This window comes from Pongo abelii, chromosome 10, assembly GCF_028885655.2.
Source record: "Pongo abelii isolate AG06213 chromosome 10, NHGRI_mPonAbe1-v2.0_pri, whole genome shotgun sequence".
Taxonomy (NCBI): domain Eukaryota; kingdom Metazoa; phylum Chordata; class Mammalia; order Primates; family Hominidae; genus Pongo; species Pongo abelii.
The window spans coordinates 102,717,991-102,744,521 of record NC_071995.2 but is presented as its reverse complement, the minus strand read 5'-3'; the positions used below and the strand labels follow the sequence as shown (position 1 = coordinate 102,744,521).

The window sequence follows — 26,531 nt, the reverse complement described above, 5'->3', positions numbered from 1 at the left end:
AAAGGATGAAAACAATAAAGAAAAATATTTTAGAGTAAATGAAAGACAAAAAAAGGTGACAACAAGTTTAGACTATTTCTTGGAGCCATTTGCCTTTTTACTTTCAAGCACACTAGTTCAGGTATGACAAGGGTTACTTACATAGGATTTACATTTCTATGAGAAAATGACTCCCAACTGCCATCTTAAAAACTTAAAAACAAGTTTTTAAACACGATCCATTCTTAATTTAAAGGCTGCCTATATTATTTCAAACAATACAGGCAGCCTTTTAAATATATGTTTAACAATTATTAAACTTGTTAATTATTAAATGTTATTAAACATGTTAATATGTTTAATATGTTTACATAATGTTATTTTAAATATAAAATAAACATTTCTACAGATTCACTCTGCCATCACTAACTTTTCTTTCATATCCTTCAAAATAAATAACACCTGTAATTGTTTATAGTAGAAAAGGTGCTTTATTTTACATATCATTGGTACACGATACATGAAACTGCCTAAAATCAGTCTTGAAAAACACAACAGTCAGTCAGTTACACCTTAAAGGGTCAAAGACCAAGTCTATTTTGCAAGCTACTTCATTTATGATCAAATGACTACAATAATTTTAAATACTAATAATCTCTTCATATCCAATGTTACAAATGATTTTTGTTACAAGGGCTGTAATTTTTTAAAATAAAAATATCTTTAGCTATAGACTTTATTTCTAATCAGAATGAATCTTTGCTAGTCTACAAGTCTTTGAAATAATAGATCAACAATTTCACCTTCCTATAGATAATTGTATTTATGTAATTGGGTAATGAGGCAGGAGTCCTTCATACATGCAATCAGATTATTTCAATTTTTTTAAAAATGCAGATAAAATTGAGTTTATATATACCCTATGTCTAATTAAGTTGCCAAAGAAGTTTATTAAACTAAAATGAAGCCAATATGATATTTTAGAAAACATAATTCTGAGAGCATGCAACATCAAAAATATTTTTACTACTTATGAGAGCCAGAGTTGCAGAACACAGAAGAGGACTGGCACAAAGGCTTGTTACATTTGAATTGCTTACCCGACTGGGAAGAGTAAAGAAAGTCATTTAACTCAGTGCAAATCCTATGAAAAGTATCTGCATGATACAGCCTATTGCTACACAAAGGGATCTTCACTTAGAAAATGTGCAAATCATAAGAAGCTAAATGCACTTCTCTTGCTATTTACTCCAATTCATTCTATTCATCAGCACACAGCTCTAAGATCTCTTATTAACTACTAATATCAAAGCCACAGAGATTTCTTAATGGCATTTTTTAGTCACCAATCCCTTATCACAGAGATAAATATGACTGGTGCTTAATGTACAAATGCCAAAAAAAAAAAAAAAAAATAGAATCTGGGCTAAGTCTCAAGGCAAAAACATTGATGATTTTAACAAATCCCTCAGTATAGAAAGACTTCTCTTCCCTCTAAAAAGTAAGTCATATGTTAGAACCACAGGTTCAGAATCACCTCCTGATCCAGAAGAGTGGAGGCTTAATTGAATCAAATACTAAACAGGTATAAATGTGCACACTCAAACAAATATTCTATCCTTTGCTTAAAATCAACTTATTCCTTGTCATTAGGAGAAGGGCTTCAAGATGCACGTTGTTAATTAATGCAGAGAAGAAAGGGTTAAAAGCCAAACTTTTTCTATTAAAGCAATAGATCTTTAAAATAACTGGGCTCGAAACATACACTTTTAGTATAACTTTCCATTCATATTCTTTTTATAATTAAGTATACACATATACACAACAAACTCTAATATTTAATATGTGCAAAATTGCTTACCATGTATTTTAACTTTGGTTAAGTATTTGTTTAGCCTATATCAGATACATTACAGAAGCTAGACAAATGATTACAAACATAATAATGAGGTAAGTTAAAATTCTACTAGTGCAAAAAGCAAGCATATGCCAAAAGCAAAGCATATGAATTAAACAAATGCAGAATGAAGCTCTCACCAAGGGCATTGCTGGGATAACAAACCAGAGAAGCTCCTTGTAAACATTGTAAAGTACACATTTAAAGAGTAAAGATTCATACAGCCACAAAAAAGGTATTCTAACAACACCATAGTAGTGCATTTATTTTATCTTTAGAGTTTGGAAACCACTCATTATGTGTCTAACAATTTGCATATTTTCTTCAAGAGAAACTTAATTAGTGAGACACATTAATTACAAATACTGTAGTATAAAAATCCCAGTTCTTTACAAAAATTATATATTAAAATATTCTATACACTTTAAATTAGTAACTGGAACACACATATATATCAATTCTGCACAATTAAATCCATCTTTGCTGGGGGGTATCATACATGAAATTTGAGGACATAGCTACTCAGTCAACCTAAACTGGCATAAGGTTATGTGGTATAAAAAAAGATAGACCTGTGCCCCTGCAGTTATTGAAGCTCTTAGTTTGAAATATCTTTTCTGCAATTATTGCTCTGTATATTAATTCCAGATTTAAATAGGCAGTGGAACCATGAAATTCCTAAAAGGTTTAAAACAAGTTACCTGTAGCAGAGTGTTTATAATGCCTATCTGTATCTTTAAGGTTGTAATGGAACCTGAGTTAGCTGTCTAATGCTTATATTTTCATAGTAAAAAAGTTTATACAATTTCAAGGTAAAAACAATGCAAAAATAAAACATTTAGAGCATTTACAAAAATCTTACAAATGTTTAAAACACTATTTTAAAACCTGTGTCCTGTTAAGGTGCTTGTTTCTTTCTCCAATAGGAGGACATATACTTTAATTTTAAATTCAATTATGAAGATTTTAATTTTAGTAAAAGCAAAATTAGAGCCATTAAGACAGATGAAAATGTTCAGGGACATAACTTCACTTCTACTAAAAACACAAAACCTTAGTGCTGAAAGGGACCTAAAAGATAAACTGTTTTAACTCCCTCATCTGTTATGAGGAAAATGAGGGCCAGATAAGTTAAGTGCTTTGGCCAAAAATATATTCAAATATATTGGCCTGGTAAGAATCAAGAAAACTCATTGTTCTTGTATTTTACCAAGATTCTTGGAAAATAATAAAAGTTCAAAAGCAGTTTCTAAACTTGCCTCTTTTTTAATTTCTTAAGCTCTGTGCTAACTGTAAACAAAGAAAGGAATCAAATAACTACTAGAATTATTATAGTATCACACATATTATCCAATAGAAGACAGTTGTTAGAGGAACACTGCTCATATAGTATAAAGATAGAGGGAGTACTCAAAGGTAGGACATTTACAATGTAGAGAACATTTACTATATAAGACAGCATAGTATACAACAGCCAGTTACTAGAATCATCTCAATAACTCTAGGATGACTGGGTTACATAGCCCTTATAAAAGATATTGGGGTAATAAAGCTTTCTAGCTTTTATCTTAATTTCACTGTTTTTCTTTATAAAAGAGCTATATCTGTAAGGAAGAACTCATATACTAATTTTCAGAGAGTCTTTGCTTCTTTTCTTTTATTTGGATCTATAATTCAGCAAATACATTTTAAGAACAATTTACAAACTCAAGTTCATAACTGCTGGAAATACAGCCAGAGAATACTCTTTTAAATGACAAATCTTCATAACCAGTTACTAATAAATAATCATCATCACAATAGCTTCAGTAAAAAAACCAATTCAATTTAAAGGTGCTTTCTTATTGTTACCTTGAAGCCACCGAACTTGTGTAGCTGGTCCATATCCCTTTTCATTCTTTGCTGATATCCTGAACACAATGGCAGGCCTGGATGTATAATCAATATGTGCATTTGCAAGTTGCCCAGCAGTTACTATACATGATGTCTTAAGACCACAATAAATCCTCATGAACACAAGTTGACTTGGATTATCTTGTATCTGTGCTGTGCGGATAGCCAAGTAGGCTGAATATTCCAAAATATTTCCAGAAGGTGAAGTTGGAGGTTCCCAGGAAAGGTGGATACCTTCAACATTCTTGAAGAGGGGGGAAAAAAACCAGGTTAAAGGTTCTTAAGTTTCCTCTGTTATCACTTATTATGTTGAGTCTATCTTTAGAATACAAAATGCTCATTTTTACTAAAATAATTGCATTAGATGTTACATCTTTTATTGTTGATTTTTAAAACCTACCTCATTTGGATCTACAATGTTTAATTTCATGCTTGCTTTTCAAAAACACAGCTAAGTTTAAATGTCTGCCTGTAATATCCCAAAACAGGGATGTTTATTGCCTAAACAATCTCTAGGGAGGGACAGGACATTAGGATAAAATATAATCCAGTTTCGAGTGCTCTATTAAAATTCTCCAGCCAAATGTTTTTGTTCCATAATAACAAGAACAAATTTAGAAGCATACCAGATTTCCCTGCCTTTCTGTGATTTGGATGCTGTAATTTTGCTTGAAATCACATGGACACATAGAGGGAGACAACACACACTTGGGCCCTATCAGAGAGTGGAGGGTGGGAGGAGGGAGAGGATCAGGAAAAATAACTAATGGGTACTAGGCTTAATACCTGGGTGATGAAATAATGTGCACAACAAACCCCCATGACACTCATTTACCTTTGTAACAAACTTTCACATGTACCCCTGAACTTAAAAGCTAAAAAAAAGAATGATTAGCTAGAATTATTTTTTAAACTTTAAATCCATCCTTTTAGGTATCTCTCATTTCATTAGATGGTAACAAGAATTTCTAAACTGACAGTTTACTTCACATATGAAATTTCAAATAATTTAAAATCACCAACAAGTCTTGACCCAATGTCTCACCTTTGAAATTCTGACTGCAGAAGGAGCTCCAGGAAAACCAGGAATACAAGTTTTAAATTCACTGATTTTGCTGAAAGGACCTATCCCACAACCATTGATTGCAGCAACCCTGAATCTGTATCCTGTGCCTGGAACAAGATCTTGTTTCTTAAGCAAGCTGTAGTCAGGTACATCTGCATTTCCTACCTAAAATGTAGTATATGCAAAAGTCAAAGAAAAGGTACAACTAATATATTAAAATTTTAAAAATTATTCAATTTTTATTAAACAAAAAAACTTTTAAAGAATAAATTATGTTTTAAGGTTCTGGTTCACATTTATCTCCCTCTCTCTCACATGGAATGAACCCTCCAATAGACAAGCAACTAAGTCCATAAATCTGTGCTCCTTATCCAGAGGGGAGCACTCTTTACAGTTGAGAATCACTGATTATACACAGAAATGTAAGAGCATTCTGCATGTGAACAATGTGAAGGCAGAAAAAAGCTGACAACCACCATAAACAAAGTATCAACTATCCCACCATCATGTAAACTTATCTTGAAACAGAAATCTCAGAAGATATACTGTCAAATAATAGTCTGCCCAGGAACAATACCCTTTAGAGACAGGCAAGCTTGATAGAAAAGGAGTGACTAGCATGTAGTATAGAGCATTTTTTTTTTTTTTTTTTGAGACGGAGTCTCACTCTGTTTCCCAGGCTGGAGTGCAGTGGCACAATCTTGGCTCACTGCAACCCCTGCTTCCTGGGTTCAAGCGATTCTCCTGCCTCAGCCTCCCGAGTAGCTGAGATTACCGATGCCTGCCACCACACCCAGCTAATTTTTGTATTTTTTAGTAGAGACGGGGTTTCGCCATGCTGGCCAGGCTGGTCTCGAACTCCTGACCAAATGTGATCCACCCGCATCGGCCTCCCAAAGTGCTGGGATTACAGGCCTGAGCCACCACGCTCGGCCTATAGAGCATTTTTTTAAAATTAAAATTCAGCAGACACCAAATAAATGTTAAATAATTAGATTATATATATACTCTAGGTAGGAAGATAATAACATTTACAACTTTCAAACAATTTTTACATATTCTCCCTAACTCTCCCAGTTAGACAGAGAGTGCCACTGTGTTCTCCTACTTTAAGGGAGCCATGTCACCTCTACTTTACAGATGAGGAAACTGAGTCTAAGAGAGATTAAACAAGTTGACTTGCCAAGATCACACTGCTGAATGCTGGAACTAGTGATTTAAACCTAAGTTTACTAGCTCTAAATTTTAGGCTATTTTTTTCTTTTAAGAAAAATCAGGTAGCTACTAGGCCCCTAGACACAGACACATCTTAATACGTGAAATCAAACTACAGTGAGAAATTTCACTGGGCATAATACTAATTGTTAACTAGAATTTCTATTTTTGTCAAGAATTAGAAAAATTCTATATGAAAAAGAGGGATACGAGGAGTAATAGTAGAGCAACTAAAATATATATAAATATATAGGATATAATCCTCATTTGTGCATATCTTCAGGAGATTCAAAATGAACATCTATTTCCTTGGCAATTCTCTCTCAGAAATTCTCCATTTAATAATTTTTTTTTTTTTTTTTTTGAGACAGCATCTCACTCTGTTATCCAGGCTGGAGTGCAGTGGCCTGAACATGGCTCACTGCAGCCTTGACCTCCTGGCTCAAGTGATCCTCCCACCTCAGCCTCCCAAGTAGGTGGGAGCAGAGACACGTACCTTGCCCAGAAAATTTCTTTATTTTTTGTAAGACAGGATCTTGCCATGTTGCCCAGGCTGGTCTCGAACTCCTGGGTTCAAGCTCCTCCCACCTTGGCCTTCCAAAGTACTAGGATTACAGGCACGAGTCACTGCACCTGGCCTTCATAAATTTTTCCAATGTGCTTTGGAGCTGTTATCTATTTAATAATTCTTAGAAGGTTAAATGTCTAATTTACATATATATAAAATATCTCATATATGTATTTGAGGTCCTCTTTAAGGGGTTTCAGAATCAAGAGAACATTAGATTGTATTTAATAGCATATCAGGGCTTTTAGATTTTTTTTAATTGTAAAATCAGGAATAAAAAAAATTTCTTTTTCAATAGAAAAAAAAAGTTCGATTCTCTAGACACACCGGTTAACAAAATTAGAGATATTTAAAAAAACTCTTATCTGTGCTAGTCAGACTAGATTATTCAGCTCACTGGCTGGGTGTGGTGGCTCATGCCTGTAATCCCAGCACTTTGGGAAGCCGGGACGGAAGGATCACTTGAGCCCAGGAGTTTGAGACCAACCTGGGCAACATGGTGAAACCCAGTCTCTACAAAAATTAGCTGGTCATGGTGGCTTGTCCCTGTAGTCCCAGCTACTCAGGAAGCCAAGGTGTGAGGATAACTTAAGCCCAGGAGGTTGAGGCTGCAGTGAGCTCAGATTGCACCACTGTACTCCAGCTTGGGTGACAGAGCAAGACCCTGTCTCAAACAAACAAACAAACAAAAAACTCTCCATCTCAGTGATTGTATAAGTTGTTTTTTTTTTTTTTTTTTTTTGAATTTAGAGATAAGTATTGCTATGTTGCCCAGTTTGGAATGTAGTGGCTCTTCACAGGTGCTATCATACTGCACTGCAGCCTCAAACTCCTGGGCTCAAGCAATCCTCCTGACTCAGCCTCCTGAGTAGCTGGGACTGCAGGCATGCTCCACCACACCTGGTTCAAAGATTTTTTAAATGACATGCTTGTGATGTAGTCGATACAAAGGGCCTTAACAAAGAATACAATGTAACTTGGTGATATGATCTGGATCTGTTTTCCCACCAAATCTCATGTAGAATTGTAATCCCTAGTGTTGGAGGTAGGACCTGATGGGAGGTGATTGGATTGTAGGGGCAGAGTTCTCATGAATGGTTTAGCACCATCCCCCCTTAGTATTGTATAGTGAGTTCTCATGAGATCTGGTTGTTTAAAAGTGTGTGGCACCTCCCCACCCCACGCATTGCTCCTGTTCCTGCCATGTAAGACATGCCTGCTTTCCCTTCACCTTCTGCCATGATTGGAAGTTTTCTGAGGCCTCCCCAGAAGCTGAGCAGATGCCAGCATCATGCTTCCTGTACAGCCTGTGGAACCTTGAGCCATCCAGTCTCAGGTATTTCTTTTTTTTTTTTTTTTTTCTTTTTAGATGGAGTCTTATACTGTCACCCAGGCTGGAGTGCAGTGGCACCATCTCGGCTCACTGCAAGCTCCACCTCCCGGGTTCATGCCATTCTCCTGCCTTAGCCTCCTGAGTAGCTGGGACTACAGATGCTCGCCACCACATCCGGCTAAGTTTCTGTACTTTTAGTAGAGATGGGGTTTCACTGTGTTAGCCAGGATGGTCTTGATCTCCTGACCTCGTGATCCGCCTGCCTTGGCCTCCCAAAGTGCTGGGATTACAGGCGTGAGCCACTGCGCCCGGCCAGTCTCAGGTATTTCTTTACAGCAATGCGAGAACGGCCTAATACATTTGGTATACAGAATTCCCAATTATATAGATTGTGGATGGATCTCAATTTTACTCATTCAAGTGACCTGAATCAGGGTTCTAAAATAGAGATCTCATTCTTAATTATTTTTTTTCCTTTCCCTAAGTTATTGGTAGAGAAAAATCTCATCCTTGAGGCTTATAATTTACAATGTAGAAAATATATCAATAGCTACCTTTGAGATGCTTTGCTTCCCTTTTGGCAGCAAATAAAACTGGCTCACCAAAGCTGTATTATTTTTAAAAATTCCCACATCACACCATTGTCGTTCTCCCGCTTTCACTGTGGCCACTGGATTTGAAGGAGTCTCTTTCTAATTTCAGAGAAAAAAAAATTTATGAAGACTCTTATTGAATATATGAAAAATTTCAAGATTTAATAAGTCCATGCAGTGATCTACAAATAGGTATTTGGATAAACACCACAACATTAACAACTCATAAGTAAATAAAGTCTTAACAGATTAGGTCAACTGACAGTGAAACAGGGATGCCAATTCAAACACAGGAGTGACAGGCATTCTCCAAGTCAGTAGCTCTGTACTATCAACCTAGCTGGAGTTAGCATGCTTTCCAATCAGTGATATGTTAAAATGCCAGCTATTTTATAGAACACTGTCATTTCAGAGACTCTCTCAGAAAATGTAATTCCTTTAGCGTAACATTACAACTTGCTCCAAAAGGAGCAAATACAGAAAAATTCATTCCAAGCTGGCTCATTTCTAGATCCAAAAACAACTAGCAAAAATTCAGTGATCTTTGCACTTGAAATACCTGTGATTCTCCAAACCTAAAAGGAGAAAAAATGTTCAAAACTAAAATGCAATTTGAATATACTTTAGTATATACTAAAGAGGAGTAGATTAAACAGTTTTACATTTTTTATCCTGTTTTAAAACAAATAAACTTCCTCTACCTTAAGCTACTTTTAGTGGTAAGTGAATTATACTTATCCCTGGAACTAACCTTTTAAAGCCATCTTCTTATAAATGAGACACTGTTTCCAGAAGCTCAAAACAAATGTGCACTTCAGTTATTTATTTCTGTCTTAAATATATAACAGCAGAGGTACATGCTTATAATTCACATTTTTTTAATATTTAGGCTATCACACATGACAAAGTGAGCTAACTAGAAGAGTCTTTAAAGTTAAAAAAAAGTAATAGCTTTAAACTTGTTTTCATTTTTTAAAGTTGTAAAAACTCTCTTCAACAACTTTTATAAAACAACTGGCTCCAACTCAAATAACAAATACAATTCTGGCTGATGCATGGCAAAATAGACTCAAGAGAAAAAAAATTCATTTTAGTAATCCTTCCCTAAGAAGAGTCTAAAAACACTAGGACTTAACATTCTGGAAAGATGAAAGCTGATAAAGGTAAATATATGGTCATAACCCATAAAGTCATGATTGAAAGAAAACAAAAACTAAAGAGAATTCTTAAAGATTCTAAAAGTTAAATTTAGGTCATATGAAAACTCTTGCTCACAGAAATTAAGTTGAAATGATTAATAACAAAAAAAAAAAACCCTCAAAAGTACGTATATGTATGTATTATCCTTGTATTTATCTAAGTAAGACAATCTTGGTATATTTGTAAGGCACTTTCCTGGCATTTTAACTTTGGTGCCATGCATACCAAATTTGGCCTATGTAAGACAACCAAATATCACAGATTATTGGGCTACCCTACATTTATGTCAATCCACTATTGCAATATTCTGTTGTGCTCCTATTAAGTAGCTAGCAATACAGCCATTCAAGTTTTATGTTCCATAACACACCCTATCTTTTAACCATTAATGTAATTTACACATATATACACATATATGTATGTATATATACATACACACATTTCTGATTATAAAAATAACACTGCATTATAGAAAAATATAAAAAGCATAAAGAAGAAAGTCAAAAGTATCTGTGGCCCCCCACCTGGATTTTAGAGTGGTTATGTGTGGGTACATGTGAGAGTATAAATGTATGAACTGCATGTATTTTTTAACAAAATTGGGAACACAACACATATTATTTTTTATCCAGCTGTTTCACTAAACATTATACTGTGAACATTTTCCTATTCAATCATTTATTTCTAAATTTATGTCAATTCATTACTGAGACCTGAGAATCTTTTTATGAAATTATTTAGAAGTTGCTCAGCATTTAAAAGTACATAATCATGTGTAAACATGCATCATCACCAGGTCATGTACTTACAGAAAACGGCGTTGCTGTAGCATGTGTCTCTACACGGCTGATCTTCGTTGCAGGCAGTGCATATGTTTCATCAACTAAAAATTAAACAATTTATCAGATAAGATTTACATAACATCAGATACATTAAAATGTAATTTTTAAATATATATTTAATGCCACCAACTGTAAAATTAAAAATGGCTAAGACAGCAAATTTTATGTGTATTTTATCACAATAAAAAATAGCCAGAGGGTACTGTACTATTTTTACAATAAGTAGTAATATTGACCCTTTAACTCAAAACAATTCATAAACTTCATTTTTCAAGGGTTTGATGACTAGCTAGAACTTCAGAGAATGTTCACTAAAGGTGCAGTACAATTCCTATTTCAAAAGAATAAGAATTTATCAAATTAGAAATCAAGCAAGTTGGAAGAATTGTTAATACAGTCTAGAACCAATCTTGTCTAAAAAAAAGTTTGCTAAATTTATTCATGGTAGGAAAGACACATTCTGATTGTATTTCAATAGTGTGTGCTAATCTAAATATTTTATGCAGAGAATATTTTATAAAATAAATTTAACTGAAATGCTTTATCTGTTTACATTACATTCTGGAAAGATGAAAGCTGATAAAGGTAAATATATGGTCAAAATCCATAAAGTCATGATTGAAAGAAAACAAAAACTAAGGAGAATTCTTAAAGATTCTAAAAGTTAAATTTAGGTCAAATGAAAACTCTTGTTCACAGAAATTAAGTTGAAATGACTAATAACAAAATTCCAAGATGAAATGCAACTCCCATCTAAGACAAGTAAGTTTGATGAATTTATATACATAAATGGTTCAAAATACAGTATGTGAAACACATTTCAAACCTTCAGATTTGGTACTGAATGTTGTTAGTGAAGTTTCATCTTTAACAACTGCCCCATTTGTACTGGATGATTCAGTTTTAATGGTCTGCTGGGTTACCATAGTTTGTGTGCTGCAAACAGTACTGGATACAGAAGTTTCAGGAATTACTGTTCTTACATCCAGGCAACTACTTAGAACACCTACATTTGCTGAAGTGTGAGGACCTAAAATAAAAGGGAAAAGGTAATTATTAATATGATATCTGCAGATAATTGTTGTGTCTTATAGTTCTTGTCATATGATTCTTGATACTTTCAGTTTTAAAATCATACATGAGCACCACAAATGGTATTAGTATGAATTAACCATTAGGCATAAAATGTTTAGAAAAATAAAGTGCATTATATCCATAATGGATATCCAACTTTTTACCTTCATCGTTCATTCTAAACACTGAACCATTGTTCTTGATTTTCCACTAAATCATAGATCAAATGGCCCTGCCCTTCATTTCAGGAAAAAAATATTAGCGGTCATTAGGCATGAATTATCTCAATTTTCTGCCTTCTTTGGCTGCAAACTAGAATTGTACTAATAATTGAGCTTATCCTCCCTGTCTTCCATTGCAGAAGATTTGCTGACCTCTCTCCTAAAAAATCTGAATGTATCTTCCTGTATTCTTGGTCCCATTCCTTCCCCTATATGTTGGGACCCCCATCAATCATTCCTCTCTCTTCAGGGTTTTCAGATTCTTTGTCAGTAGGTTTCGGTCCTTGGCTCATAAACATCATCAAATCCCTGAAGCAAACAACACACCTCTTCGTTTACCCAACAATTCCCACCAATTACCCTCTCCCCTTACTAATTCCCTCTAGAACAGTTTATACTTCCTTGATCTCCCCAAAATTTGATTTCTAGCACACTACTCTAATAAAATAATTCTGGCAAACAGCAATGATTTCTAGGGGATATTTTTCAATTTTCATTTACTTGACTTTTCTGCACTGTAAACAATGCTGACCACATACTCCTTTTTGAAGCTATTTTTTTCCTATGACGTATATTTATTCATTCCACAACAGTGAAGTCTACCATGTGTGAGACATTGTATTTGTTTTTATAATGGTGAAATAAGGCAGGCATAGATCATGCCTCACAAACTTAAGCCTTCTTCTTGTCGCCCTTCACATATTTTTTTGTGCATTAAATACCACTCCCAAATCCATACATATGTCCTGGGCACTGTACCAGGTGCTAGGAATCTAGCAGTGAACAAGTCAACAAGATCCTTGCTCTTTTGGAGATTACATTTAAATACTCTTAATTTCTAAATTTATGTTTCTAGCCTAGTACTGCCTTCTAGACTCCAGGCCTAAGTATCCAACTGCCCATTAGAAATCTTTACCAGTATATTCCTGAAGTGTCTCAAAAACAGAGTTCAAAGCTGAACCTATCTTTTCCAAAATCTGTTCTTGCTCCTATATTTCCTGTTTTGGTAAAGAGTATCATTATCTATTCTCATGTCCAACTCAAAAAACTGGGAGTCATATTCAACTCATTTTTATTTCTCATATACAACCAGTTGTCAAGTCTAATAGATGAAACCTTCTAAAAGTCTCTTAAATGATGAATTCTCGCCTCTCCATTTCAGCCGCTGCTTTAGTCTCTATGCATCTCCTGGAGTCCTAAAAGAATCCCTAATAAATCTCCTAATCATTTTCTACTATAGTTCTTCCTGATGGAGAGGCTATTCTTTAAAAAAAAAAAATTGCCTCATTTAAATTCCATAGTTCATAACTAATCATTACTATTCAGGTAAAGTGCTTACTCAGTATTTTAACATCATTCTAACCAGGTTGAATATGGCAGTTTTTTGCTATTAGGAAAATGGATCAAAACTGTACAACATTTACTTTTTCAATGACTATTAAATTCCCCACCGATTTTATAAAAAGCTTTAGTTTAAAATGTCATCCATATACCTTCATTTTTCCTTAGCATATCCACCACATGACTATTATGATTAGAAGCATTTGATGCCAAAGATGGATATAAAATGGCATTAGAATCCATCAGTGCTTTAACGTCTGGTTTGTTTTTCATTGAAGTTTCTTTTGTGGCTGGCTGTTCAGTTTTTGTGCTGTTTATTGTATCATTGATCTACAAGAAATATAACAGATTACTGTAGTAAGCAATATTCAATGAAATAAAAACACATGTAAAAAACAAGCAAAATAAATTACAATTTAAATACTTTTTATCAAAATACAAAACACCTAAAAATTACATTATTAATTTCTACAGGATTATTCTTCAATTTTATAATAGTTTCTAAGAAAACAATTTCTTTTCACTTAATCTCCATGCTCAAAAGATCAGTTTTGAAGAGGAAAGGGAGAGTATATTTTGAGGAAAAAAATCTACATTTTAATAAGTGGTAGCTAGTATCACAAGCAAATACATATATAACACAGGAGAGAACAAAGCTACTGGGTCTGGTCAAATTTTCTTAAAGGGCAGACATGTATCCTAAAAATATGATAACTCCAAAAGTAAAATCTCAGCTATATGGAATCTTCAAGCAAATATCTATTTTATATGACTGAGTTTTCCATATAAAGATTTCATACATATACATATCATTATCCTATACCATGTAGTATTTTGGATAAGAATCTCCCTAATTAACAGTTTTCTTAACCTTCTTAAACACACTATAATAAACACATTCAAACTTTTTAAAAAAAATTATTACTACTATTATTATTTTTGAGATGGAGTTTTGCTCTTGTTGCCCAGGCTGGAGTACAATGGTGTGATCTCAGCTCACTGCAACCTCCACCTCCTGTGTTCAAGCAATTCTCCTGCCTCAGCCTCCCAAGTAGCTGGGATTACAGGCGCCCACCACCATGCCTGGCTAATTTTTTATATTTTTAGTAGAGACGGGGTTTCACCATGTTGGCCAGGCTGGTCTTGAACTCCTGACCTCAGGTGGTCCACCCACCTCAGCCTCCCAAAGTGCTGGGATTACAGGAGTGAGCCACAGCACCTGGCCTAAAAAAATTATTTTTATTTTTTATTTTTTTGAGACAGGATCTTGCTCTGTTGCCCAGGCTGGACTGCAGTGGCACAATCACAGTTCATGGCAGCCACTGCCTGCCAAGCAATCCTCCTGCCTCAGCCTCCCAAGCAGCTGGGGCTACAGGCACACATCAGCATGCCCAGCTAATTTTTCTATATTTTGTAGAGATGGGGTTTTGCCATGCTGTCAAGGCTGGTCTTGAACTCCTGAGCTGAAGGATTTACCACCTTGGCCTCCCAAAATGTTGGGATTACAGCTGTGAGCCACAGAACCCAGCCACCACATTTAAAATGTTTTGATAATTCAAGTCATCAATGTGAATATCAGTTATTATACCTATAGGTCTACCTAACCATAAAAGTGACCTGGCTTCATTCAAATACCCTAATATTGTTGTTCTTTCTAATTACTTGTTTTTTGTTACCGTTCTGTCTCTATTTTTATTGTCGGCTCATAATTTCTCATGGCTCTGAGGATACTTGTCTATAATATGCCCTGTGCTTGCCCTTAATTGGTGGTGCTACTGTTTATAAGTGATGATGATGATGATAGCCACAACTATGCCAGGCATTATGGCAGGCAGTGTACTATATATATCCATAAACTCTGTATCTTACTTAATCTTCACAAGAATCCTATCAGTAAGATAACTTGACCCTTTTTTTATAGATGAAGAAAATGATACTCACAGAACTGAAGTAATACACCTACAGTCAGGTAGCCAGTAAGTAACAGCTAGAATTCGAATTTGGTTTATTTCATTCCAAAATTCTTACATCTCGAATGTGCTTTTTGCTTAAAATCAGACACTCAGTCTAATGAGAATTTTATAAAATAAGTATAAATAAATCTTGAGAATTTTCATTAAACACGATAGATTAAACACATTTGCTCTTCAGGAGATTTCTCCAAAACCCAATTCAAATGACAAAAAAGGAATTTTTGAAAGTATGAAGCTATAACCTTTTAAGAAAAAAGAGAATGGCAGAAGAGAGAATAATAGATAAGATATAAAACAGAAAAGCTGGAGCTAAGAGCCTTCTCCTAAGTGGAAAGTCACTAAGATGTGGCCCGTTTGTGCCCCAGGGCCCAGGGCAGTCAGTGGTGGCAGAGGTACAGAGTACAAGGAAATGCTGGAGGCTTGTCACACAGAAGCCTGTTTAAGAAGGGCTGTAGCCCTAGTTCTGCTCTCCCAGCATACCAAGCCAGAGAAATTCCTCTCCTCCATTCTAGCTGAAGATGGGAAATAGGTAGAAAGGTTGAAATGTGAGTCTCTAGACTACGCTACGGTATTGCTCAAGTGATACAAGTATGAGGATGATACAAGTATGGGGAGTGGCACCCATACTGAAAATAGGAATTAAATGAAAGTCTAAATGCTGAACAAAAAGATACCTTCCCTCCAATCCCCTTACTAAGCTCCCAGAATTCTGACAGCCAGGCTCATAATCCCTAAGCAAGAGGTTGGAGAATTCTTAGGGGAAACCAATTGGTCTAAGAAAAAAGACCCACTGATACTGACATTTGTTGGTCCCCGCCCACTTACTCTTGTTAAGGTTTACTAAGCAACAAGCCACACCCACATGCATAGGCCTTCCAGGCTTTTTTAAAGCCTCACTTTAAACAAAAAGGGACAGCCAAGCATCACCAGACAGTTGATGACAACCTCTAATGTGGAAGTCCAAGGTTAAAACACATTAAAAAATAAAAAGGAGCTTGAAAAAAAGAAATATAACGAAGAGCAGACTAAAACTCCAAAATTTTTTGAAGTATAATTCTTCAAGAGAGAAGGAAAGATATTGTATTTATGAAACAAGAATAGGGTGCTATAACAGAAATAAAGAATAAAATGAGGCTTTTAGAAATTAAAAATGTGGTTGGATATATTTAAAATGTAAAAATTGGAATACACAGAGAAAATAGAAGATAAAAAGCAAAATTAGAGGACTAGTTTATTAAAAAAAAATGAAAAGAAATTGAGGGAAGAAATCATCAGTAATGAAGGTCATGAGTTTCCAGAGCAATTGGGTCCCCTGGGTGAGGCACACCAAATGAAGACATACACTCTAAGGCACACCATTGTTGAAATTTCAGAATACTGGGGATAAAAAGATAAAAAATTAGGTCATATATAAAGGATCAGGAATCCAAATGGCATCACACTTTTCAATACCAACACCGAATGCTAAAAGACACTAGAAAAAATGCTATAAATTTCTGAGGGAAAAACTTCCAATATAGGATTCTATAAGCCAGCCAAACTATCAGTTAAATAGGCTAAAGACATTTTCAGATATGCAAGATCTCAAAAAAGCCCACTTCTCAGGGGGTTGCAACGAAATAAAGGAAAACACAAAGAAAGAGGAAGAAATAAGGTCAAGAAATATGGGCTGTAACACAGGAAAGAGATAAATTCCTATTATGAAACAGAGAGAAGTTAGTTCTAAGGTGACAGCTGTGCAGCAGGCCTAGAGAAGAACCAGTACATAAGGACAGGGGGCTCCAGGAGGAATGGTTCCAAGGGGGGAAAAAAGAAACTACCTTTATGTCCAAATATCTTAAGTTTTATAATTTTTTAGAAAATTTGAGTATGAATTAATGATAGACAAGAAGAAAACTAAGCAAGTGAAAAAGTGAGGCAGTTAATGCCAGGAAAAACAAAGTTGCATGAAAAAGGAGTAATTATCATAGCAGACTACATGGCTCACCTGCAACTATTTCACCATCATAGTGTAAACATCAAGTCATAAGTCTACTAAAAATATGTGAAGGATGTGGGAACAGGAAAGGAGGGGATGAGGCAGAATTGTAAGAGATCATTAAATTGTCATCTTTCATAATTGAAGACAATTGATCTAAAAGTAGACCCTTCAACAACGTGAGTTTGAACTGTAAGGTTCATTTCTGTGTGATTATTTATTTATTTTTTGAGATGGAGTCTTGCTCGGTCACCCAGGCTGGAATGCAGTGGCACAATCTCGGCTCACTATAAGCTCCGCCTCCTGGGTTCACACCATTCTCCTGCCTCAGCCTCCCAAGTAGCTGGGACTACAGGCACCTGCCACCATGCCCGGCTAATTTTTTGTATTTTTTTTAAGGAGAGACGGGGTTTCACCATGTTAGTCAGGATGGTCTCGATCTCCTGACCTCGTGATCCGCCTGCCTTGGCCTCCCAAAGTGCTGGGATTACAGGTGTGAGCCACCGCACCTGGCCGTGGATTATTTTTAATAAATACAGTTGGTCCTCCATATCTGTGGGTTCCACATCCTCAACCAAACACATATGGAAAATACAGTATTCGCAGGATGCAAAAACTGTGGATACAAAGGGCCGAGTTTTCGCATTTGCAGGTTCCACAGGGCCAACTGCGAGACTTGAATATCGAGGGGACTGCGGGGGGTGGGTCCTGAAACCAAAGCCCTGCAGATACAGAAGGACAACCGTGCATAGTTAGATACCAAAAGAAAGCTACAATAGTTTAAAGTAGTTGCTTCTAGGGAACAGAAATCAAGAGCAGGTAGGGACAGGGTAGGAAAGTACTGCTCTTCATCATAAGCTTTACAGTATCATCTAAATTTGTGATACACACACACACACATATATACACATATATAGTATATAATCAACATATAACATAGGAATATATATAATAGAAATATTATGTCTAATATGACAGGCTACTTAAAAACTGTATGAGCTTTACTTGCAATAACCCCTTCCTGACATACTATGACATGATATACTTCCGGACCTATGCCTTTACTGGTCTTCAGTCATACTCAGAACATATGAGCCAATACCTACATCATTTTCCTTGAAAACAGTCTACTGAGGTAGATGGCAGTTTACCAAATAAAAATAAAGAATCTTAGTAAGCATATTCATTAGTCTCTACCAAGACCTACTGTGATGCACTTCATAAACAAGAAATAACCTCACAAGTGTTCAATTTAGTAACTGATATTTTTCAGTAAACAAAATACATAGTAAAGAAAATATTTTATACATATTTTTAAAGTACATCTTTAGATGTATGTTTGTGTGACATTTAGAAATGACAAAATAATAAACACATAAGTACACATTACATTCAATTAGTCTGATGCTCTGTGTAATGCAGCTAGGCTTCTCTTGGCCTGGGGTTTTCAATTCAGGCTTCTGTCACAGTGATCTGTGAAGCTTTCTTCAAAAACAGAGCTGCCTGGGCATTTTCCTAAAGATTCTGCTTCACTAGATTTGAGAAAGAGCTTGGGAATCTGTGTTTGTTTGTTTGTTTGTTTACCTCAGAGATAACTCTCAAGTGCAGGCAGGATTAAGGACCCCTCTTCTAGAGTAGTAGTATGCTAAATATCTGAATAAAAATTGAGACTATAACCATAAACATCCAATTACCTTCACACACTTTTTTACTTACACTGTTAGGAATGATGTTATTACTGCCTTGTCTGTGAGGGTCCATCCTGACTCCTGCAGGAATGAGAAAGGTTCAGACTGATATGCTCTTAATTAGCTTCAATAAAATATAATTAAATATTTTTAAAGTTACATATTAAAGTTTAAAAAGTAGTATCTTTACCAAAGGTTATATGTTTTCTTAATAGTTTGCTTAAGTTGACTGAAATCCTCTCTGGAAAAATGTGCAAAATTTGTGTTTGCTTTTACTTCCAAGGCCTATTTAGTTAAAAATACTTTTGAAAAAAGCTAAGATATTTATAAAAGCAAATTAAAGCCATCTGCTGAAGTCAAGTAATATGTCAATTTAGGAAAGTACATAAAAATGAACTGCAGAAAACACAATCTATCCTACGTGTCTATGTGTTCTACTACATCATAATGGTAAGACAGCCAAGTTTTAGAACTGAAATACAACGTATTTGAATTATCAGGCATGGACCTAATGTCATAAAATTTCTTAAACCAAACCTAATCACAGACTTTTCTGCAGTGTGTATACACACACACACACACACACACACACACACACACGTACTGCAGTATATGTGTGCGTGTGTGCGTGTGTGAATTTTTTTTTTTTTTTAAGACAGAGTCTCACTTGTTGCTCAGGCTGGAGTGCAGTGGCATGATCTCAGCTCACCGCAACCTCCACCACCTGGGTTCAAGTGACACTTTTGCTTCAGCCTCCCGAGTAGCTGGGATTACAGGTGTGCACCACCATACCCGCTAATTTTTGTATTTTTAGTAGAGATGGGGTTTTACCATGTTGACCAGGCTGGTCTCAAACTCCTGACCTCAGGTGATCCACCTGCCTCAGCCTCCCAAAGTGCTGGGATTACATGCGTGAGCCACCATGCCTTGCCTGCAGTACATATTTTTAAAAGCATGTGAGCACACATACTTTAAGCATGAAAATTATGTTACCTTGCATATTTGGTGCTGCTGAAGAATCTGATGATGCAGCTTGGTATGGCAAGTCCGTACTCAACTGCAAAAGATAGCCCTCAACCGTAGACACTTCATCCCACTTGACATGAAAGGAGTTGGTAGTGGCTTTGATCAGCTGTACTTGAGATGGTGCTGGTGGTTTCTCTATAGAACAATCATGATATTATACATTTAAGTTTCCAGTGTATAAATGGTTTGCCAATATAGTTTGTGTGGACCGGAGCTTTGAAAACATCAGCAATGAACATTTCATCTGCTTACCAAGACAGGGAAAGTTTACTCAGATAAACACAGCTATAGTAGGTCAAATAAAAATAGTTTCGGGTTCTTATTCTATTTATTTATTTATTTATTTTCTTAGACAAATATATCTATAAACAAAACAATCCAGTACGAAACTACCAAACTATACGAGACTTCAGATTCGGAAATGTGTTTAATCCTAGAAGGAGTTTTTTTGGGGGAAGCTGGGAATCCTAGAAGGTTTTTGCAGGGAGGCTGGGGAGAGGCAAGGGGAGTCAAGTATTAAAGCTACATTATTTTATCTTTCTTAGAAGTTCTAATATTCTTTAATTTTATGAGCCAATTTTCAGCCAACAGCACACATTTTAGCAATTCTGTTAATGTTAGCAAAGATAACTTGGACATGATATTTTACAAAAGCATAACTTCTCTGAAGTTAATACCCCCTTATCAAGACTTGTACTACCAGCTGGGCATGGTGGTTCATGCCTGTAATCCCTGCACTTTGGGAGGCCGAGGCAGGTGGATCACCTGAAGTCAGGAGTTCCAGACCAGCCTGGCCAACATGGTGAAACCCCGTCTCTACTAAAAATACGAAAATTAGCCAAGCGTGGTGGCTGGCGCCTGTAATTCCAGGTACTCAGAAGGCTGAGGCAGGAGAATCACTTGAATCTGGGAGGTGGAGGTAGCAGTGAGCCGAGATCACATCACTGCACTCCAGCCTGGGCAGCAGAGTGGGACTCCGTCTCAAAAAAGAAAAAACAGAAATGGTGGGAGGAAGAGATAAATCCTTAACTTCCATAGCAGAAAGTGAGCGCATTATTGCCTAAATGAAAAAAAAAATACATCAAAGTAACAATATATGCATGTGATACAGAGATATGGAAGTAAAGAATCATTTAACAGAGTTAAGAACAAATAAATGCTTGTAAAGCAAGTAAAATGAGGAAAGGTGCGAGCAAAGAACTGTGATTTTTCATAGAAAGCCTCATGGAATTCTATTACTCTTTTACATTGCTATCAAATGCACAAAGTTTAACTAAAAGTGAAAAAAAGAAAAAAAAAACAAGATGAGCCCCCTCTTCCACCAAAACCGATGCTAACTTACCAAGAGGAAAAGCAAAATCTATATTTTGCCCTTATGATCGTGGCCATGATTACTTTTAGAAGAATACTGATATCTAAAGCTCATTATGAAAAGGTTTATAGAAAAACAGTCCATTCAAATCCAATTTTTTTTTATCTTTTTAAGTCACAGATCCCTTAGAGAATCTGTGCAAAGTGATATAATCCCTACAGAGAAAAATTCAGTCATACACATTTTTTTCATCCAATTTCAGAGACTGAAGCTTATCCTTAGACTTTAGTTAATAATTTCCAATTTCAAAGATGAACCAGTAAGTTGAATTTTCTATATTTTTTTTCTTGCTTGCTAGTATATGCTTCTTCCACAGAAAGCATTTACTCTCGTTTCATTATTTTTTCAACCATCTTAATTTTAAAATTAAACTCTTTTTACATTACAAAAACAATACATGCTACTGTAGAAAATACAGATAAGTAATGACAGAAAAGCTCTGAAGAAAATGTATAATCTCAGCTCTCAGATAATGCTTTGGTGTGTGTCCTTCCAAGTTTTCTATTTATAATTTTGAAAACACTGGAGTCATTATATGTTTTATAATCTGTTTTTCTCATATAACATCACACATTATATCTCCAGATCTAATTTCTCTAATGGCCACTAGATTCATCTATTTATTCAAATGCCTGCTTGATCTTATTTCAAACTTAGCATGGTCTAAATGGAACTCTTGATTTTCTCCACAATGCTGTTTTCTTTCAATCTTCCCTATCTCAGTAAAATTCAAGCTAAAAACTTCATCCTCCATTCTTCCCTGTCACTTGCCACACAAATTATCAACCAGTTCTGTCAACAAGAACTCCAAAATATATCCTGAATTTATCCAGTCCACCCCTCCTCCATTGTCACCACTATAGTCTAAAATACTTTTTTGACTACTGCAAGAGATTTCTAACTTGTCTTGCAGTGTGCACCTACAATTCATTTTCCATACAACTGCCAGTGACCATTCCAAAATGTACATCAGAATGTGTCACATCTCTCCTTCAAACTTACACAAAACTTCCCACTGTACTTTAAAAATAACTTAGAAATTCTAACACCACATTCAAGGCCCTATGTCCTGTGGTCATCTCTCTAACCTCCATTCCTACACTTTCCTCTTTGTTTACCCAGCTCAAATCTGTTACCAAACACGCCAAGTATTCCCATCTCAGACTCCTTGTATGTGCTGTTCCCTCTTCCTGCAGTGGTTTCTCTGGCCTTTTTATGTGGGTAGCTCCTTCTCACCATTCGAATCACATCCCATGTCATCTCACCACAGAAGCCTTTTTTGACTACCCACCCTGAAGCAGCCACCACTCCCATGCCCCATACCTAACACCACTATCTCATGTATTCACATGATTAACAGAAACTGAACTTATTTTGTTAACCTGTTTCACTATTGCTCATTATCTCCTTGCTGTTGTAACCCCTTAGAATGTAAGTTCTTTGTGAGAGCAGGGGCACTATCAGTCTTGTTCACTGCTATATTCTCAGCATTTAGAACAATTCCTGCTACGCAGCTGTCAATCAGTATTTATTAAAAATCGATGTGAGGTACACTTTTTAAAAATTTTGGTGTTTTAATAATTTTTTCCCCCTTTAGAGACGGGGTCTTGCTCTGATACCCAGGCTGGAGTGCAGTGGGGCAATCAGAGCTCACTGTAGGCAGACTCAGACCCCTGGGCTCAAGTAATCCTCTTGCCTCAGCCTCCCAAGAAGCTGGGACTATAGGTGTGAGCCACTGTACCTGGCTAATTTTTTGTTTGGTAGAGATGAGGGTCTCACTATGTTGCCCAGGCTTGTCTTGAACTCATGGCCCCAAGCAATCCTCCTGCCTCAGCTTCCCAAAGTGCTAGGATTACAGGTGTGAGCCACTGCACCCAGCCTCTAATATATTTTTTAAAAATCTTTTATTTTAAAATAATTTTAGATTTGCAGAAAAGTTGCAAAGATAGTACAGCATTGCCATAACCCCCTGACCCCAGCTTTCCCTTTTCTCCAGCTTCCCCTAATATTACCACATTTGTTAAAACTAAGAAATTATTGGTTTAATACTATTAACTCAACTATAGACAACTCAGATTTCACCAGTTTTTCAATTAATGTCTTTTTTTGTTCCAGGATCCAATCTGGAACACAATATCACATTCAGTTGTAATGTCTCCTTCGTCTCCTCCGCTTTTTGATTATTTGTCTTTCCTTGTTTTCCTTCACTTTGAAACTTCTGAATAGTACTGCTCACATATTCTTTGTAGAAGATCTAGAATGTCCCTCAGTTTGGGCTTGTTGATATTTTCTCATAGTTAGGCTGAGGTTATGGATTTGGGAATACTACCGAGGTACTTTCACTTATCACATGATATTAGGGAGTAAATGATACTAACTTATCACTAGTGATATTAACCTTGATCACTTGATTAAGGTAGTGCTTGCCAGGTTTCTCCTGATTGCCAAGTTTCTGTAAAGCTACTATTTTCCGTTTCCATACTCTATTCTTTGCAAAGGAGTCTTTAAATCCAGCCTACACTCAAGGAGAGGATAATTATATACTTCTCAGGAGTGGAGAATAACTACACATATTGTTTCTTCCATTCATACTTAATTATGGGAAACAGAGGCAGTCGCATTTACAGTAAGTCTCAAAAGGCAGACATTTGAGTGCTTACCTAAAGGAAAAAGTTTATTTGTTAAATATTCTTACCTACCAGTATCAAGATACCAAAGATCCTTGCAGCAAACTTGACTATTCAGTGCTTTTTTGTAGCCATCTCTTCCACTCCAAAAATACAATCGAGTGCCAATTGCAACAGCGCAGTGGCCAGCTCTTGGTCTTGGTCTTGAATTTTTTTTATCTTCCTGAGAATCTGATACTAGGGTGGTCCACTCTGTTGTATCTGAAAAGATAGAAATATCCATGACTAATCTTTTGTTCTTAACAAAATTACAAAAATTATCTTATCAATAAAGATTAATTCAATGAGTAACTCTTAAAAGACTCACCTAGATTTAGGTAAGAAAATGAACTGGTACATCTCCATTCACAATCATGAGGTGAAGTCTCAGTATTTTCCCCCTTATGTGGGACCCATCCACCAAAAATGTACATCCTAAGCAACAAAAAACAAAAACATAAAGTAGCTTATTTCATTTTACTTCTTGGATTTGAAGTGCTAAGAATAGAAAAATTTCCTATCAGTTGACTCAGAGCTTCAGAACTATTCATTCACTTACCATTGCCAAGGTAATGGGAATAAGAAGATTAATAAAGTGGTCTTTTTTCAAGAGTTTACAATTTTATGAAGCAATACAGAATCACAATTATTTCTCTCTGGCAAGTTACTTAAAGTGAAGAATATTTCAACTATAATATATTTAAAAATCAATATTGCCTATAATATACAAAGGGTACCTCAGAGAGATACTCAATTGATCTATGACATCCAAAGTCAAATTTAAAATTGTATGCATATAGTAACCGAAGAGGATTAAATTTCATATAACTTTGGTCATTGATATCACTTAAACAAAAAAACTTTAAACTGTGTTCCTTTAGGGCCCTAGGAGTTCTTAAGACAAGCCTGATGGCTGCTGGAAGAGAAAGGCTCATTAGGCAGAAATCAGGGCCCATGTGACCTGATGTCAACCAGATCTATTTTTTTTTATGCCAACCAGAGATTTTTTTTTTTGAGACAGGATCTTGTTCTGTTGCCCAGGCTAGAGTACAGTGGCATGATAACGGTCCACTGCAAACTCAACCTCCTGGGCTCAGGCCATCCTTCCACCTTGGCCTCCCAAAGTGCTGGGATTATAGGCATGAGCCACCACGCCTGGCCAGAGCTCTATTTTTTAAAATCCATTTTATATGTTGGGGTTTCAGTGGAAAATTTCATTTTATAAAATGGCTCTTCAGTTAAAAAAATGTATAAGATTTTGTTTAAATGTAAAGACCATCCTGTTTGGTTTTGAATTTAAAAAAAAAAAAACAAAACTAGGTTCTAAATTACAACAGTCATTTCCTAAACTATTACATTTAATATTTAATATTACTGCAATAGTAAATATTTCATTAAATTCTAATTAAACAGTACTCCCAATTGTGGCACAATGTTGCACAAATAAGGGAATTTGTTGATGGTAGTAACAGTCAACATTTATGGAGTGCTCACTTCATACCAGAAACTGTTCTAAGCATTTCATATGTATTAATCCATTTAGTCTTCATTACAGCCTTGTCAAGTAAGTTTTACTTTAATCCACATTGTATACTTAAGGAAAGTGAGGTACAAACAGATTAAATTTTCTTGCCCCAGGTCATACAGGACAAGTGCCAAAGCTGAGTCTTGAATTTAGGCAATCTGGTCACAGAGTTTGTATTCTAACCATCAACTCTATATTGCCATCTAAAGCATAATCATTAAGAGCATATGCCTCAGTACAAATGAAGCACTACCAAAAATACGAAAAAGGAAACAGTGAGTTAGGTGATTAGTTTGGCAACACCCAGGTTAACACTTACATAAAGCCTACTCTGGGCAAGGCATTATAAGGAATGCAAAGAAGTAAAAGAGAGAGCATAAGAAAATGGCACATTAAGTATTTTAGCTTCTACAGACAAATTATTTTAGCTTCAGTAAGCACAATCAAACTTTGTTAAGTTTCATAATCTATTTCCAAGAAACCACTAGCATTACTTGCTTTGTGTGCTTCTTAAGTTGTTTTTTTAAAAAAAAACAGAAGCAAAATACAAAAAACCACCATACTTGTTTCCTATAACACTGGCTGTATGAAGGCTTCGTGGAAGTGGCACTGTCCCTTTAGTTTCTGGTTTTGACCATGACATAGTTTCTAAAAGTAAAAATAATTATATTAGCAACTTGATCTAACAACAGTAGATTACCTCAACTTGCATAATTTTAAAAAATAAAACAAGGACTTACCAAAATGAAACAAAGTATTTTAAAACAGTTATTTGAACATTATCTTAAACATTTCCAGCTTACATAAACTGCCAATCAGAAATTTATTTACACTTAATGTTAGTACAGTTAACATTATCAGTTAACTCCGTATCCATGGGTCCTGCATCCATGGATTCAACTAACCACAGATTGAAAATATTCACAAAATCTTTGGCTGCATTGAACATGTTTTCTTTCTGTCATTATTCCCTAAACAATACAGTATAACAACCATTTATATGGTATTTACATTGTATTAGGTGTTACAAGTAATCTCGAATGGAGATGATTTAAAGTATATGGGAGAATATGCAAATACT

At 35.6% G+C, this 26,531-nt stretch overlaps 1 protein-coding gene across 4 annotated transcripts in view; it reads right to left on the bottom strand.

The window, feature by feature from the left end:
* Window positions 1–2,112: 2,112 nt before the first annotated feature.
* Window positions 2,113–26,531, bottom strand: part of HCFC2 (host cell factor C2) — a 40,290-nt gene continuing 15,871 nt past the window's right edge. For 2 of the 4 annotated variants that reach the window (XM_024257341.3, XM_054528166.2), the window contains exons 5-15: window positions 26,014–26,098; window positions 24,254–24,360; window positions 23,959–24,147; window positions 19,855–20,022; window positions 18,890–18,942; window positions 13,375–13,552; window positions 11,413–11,616; window positions 10,554–10,627; window positions 8,506–8,643; window positions 4,815–5,000; window positions 2,113–4,013 (exon numbers count right to left, since the gene is read on the bottom strand). In XM_024257341.3, the coding sequence (XP_024113109.1) occupies window positions 3,699–4,013; window positions 4,815–5,000; window positions 8,506–8,643; window positions 10,554–10,627; window positions 11,413–11,616; window positions 13,375–13,552; window positions 18,890–18,942; window positions 19,855–20,022; window positions 23,959–24,147; window positions 24,254–24,360; window positions 26,014–26,098 (1,697 nt within the window). In that variant the 3' untranslated portion in view covers window positions 2,113–3,698. Of the gene's footprint in view, window positions 4,014–4,814; window positions 5,001–8,505; window positions 8,644–9,295; window positions 9,377–10,553; window positions 10,628–11,412; window positions 11,617–13,374; window positions 13,553–18,889; window positions 18,943–19,854; window positions 20,023–23,958; window positions 24,148–24,253; window positions 24,361–26,013; window positions 26,099–26,531 lie in introns of those variants that run through there. The other 2 variants (XR_008512372.1, XM_024257342.2) reach the window with 2 other exon arrangements.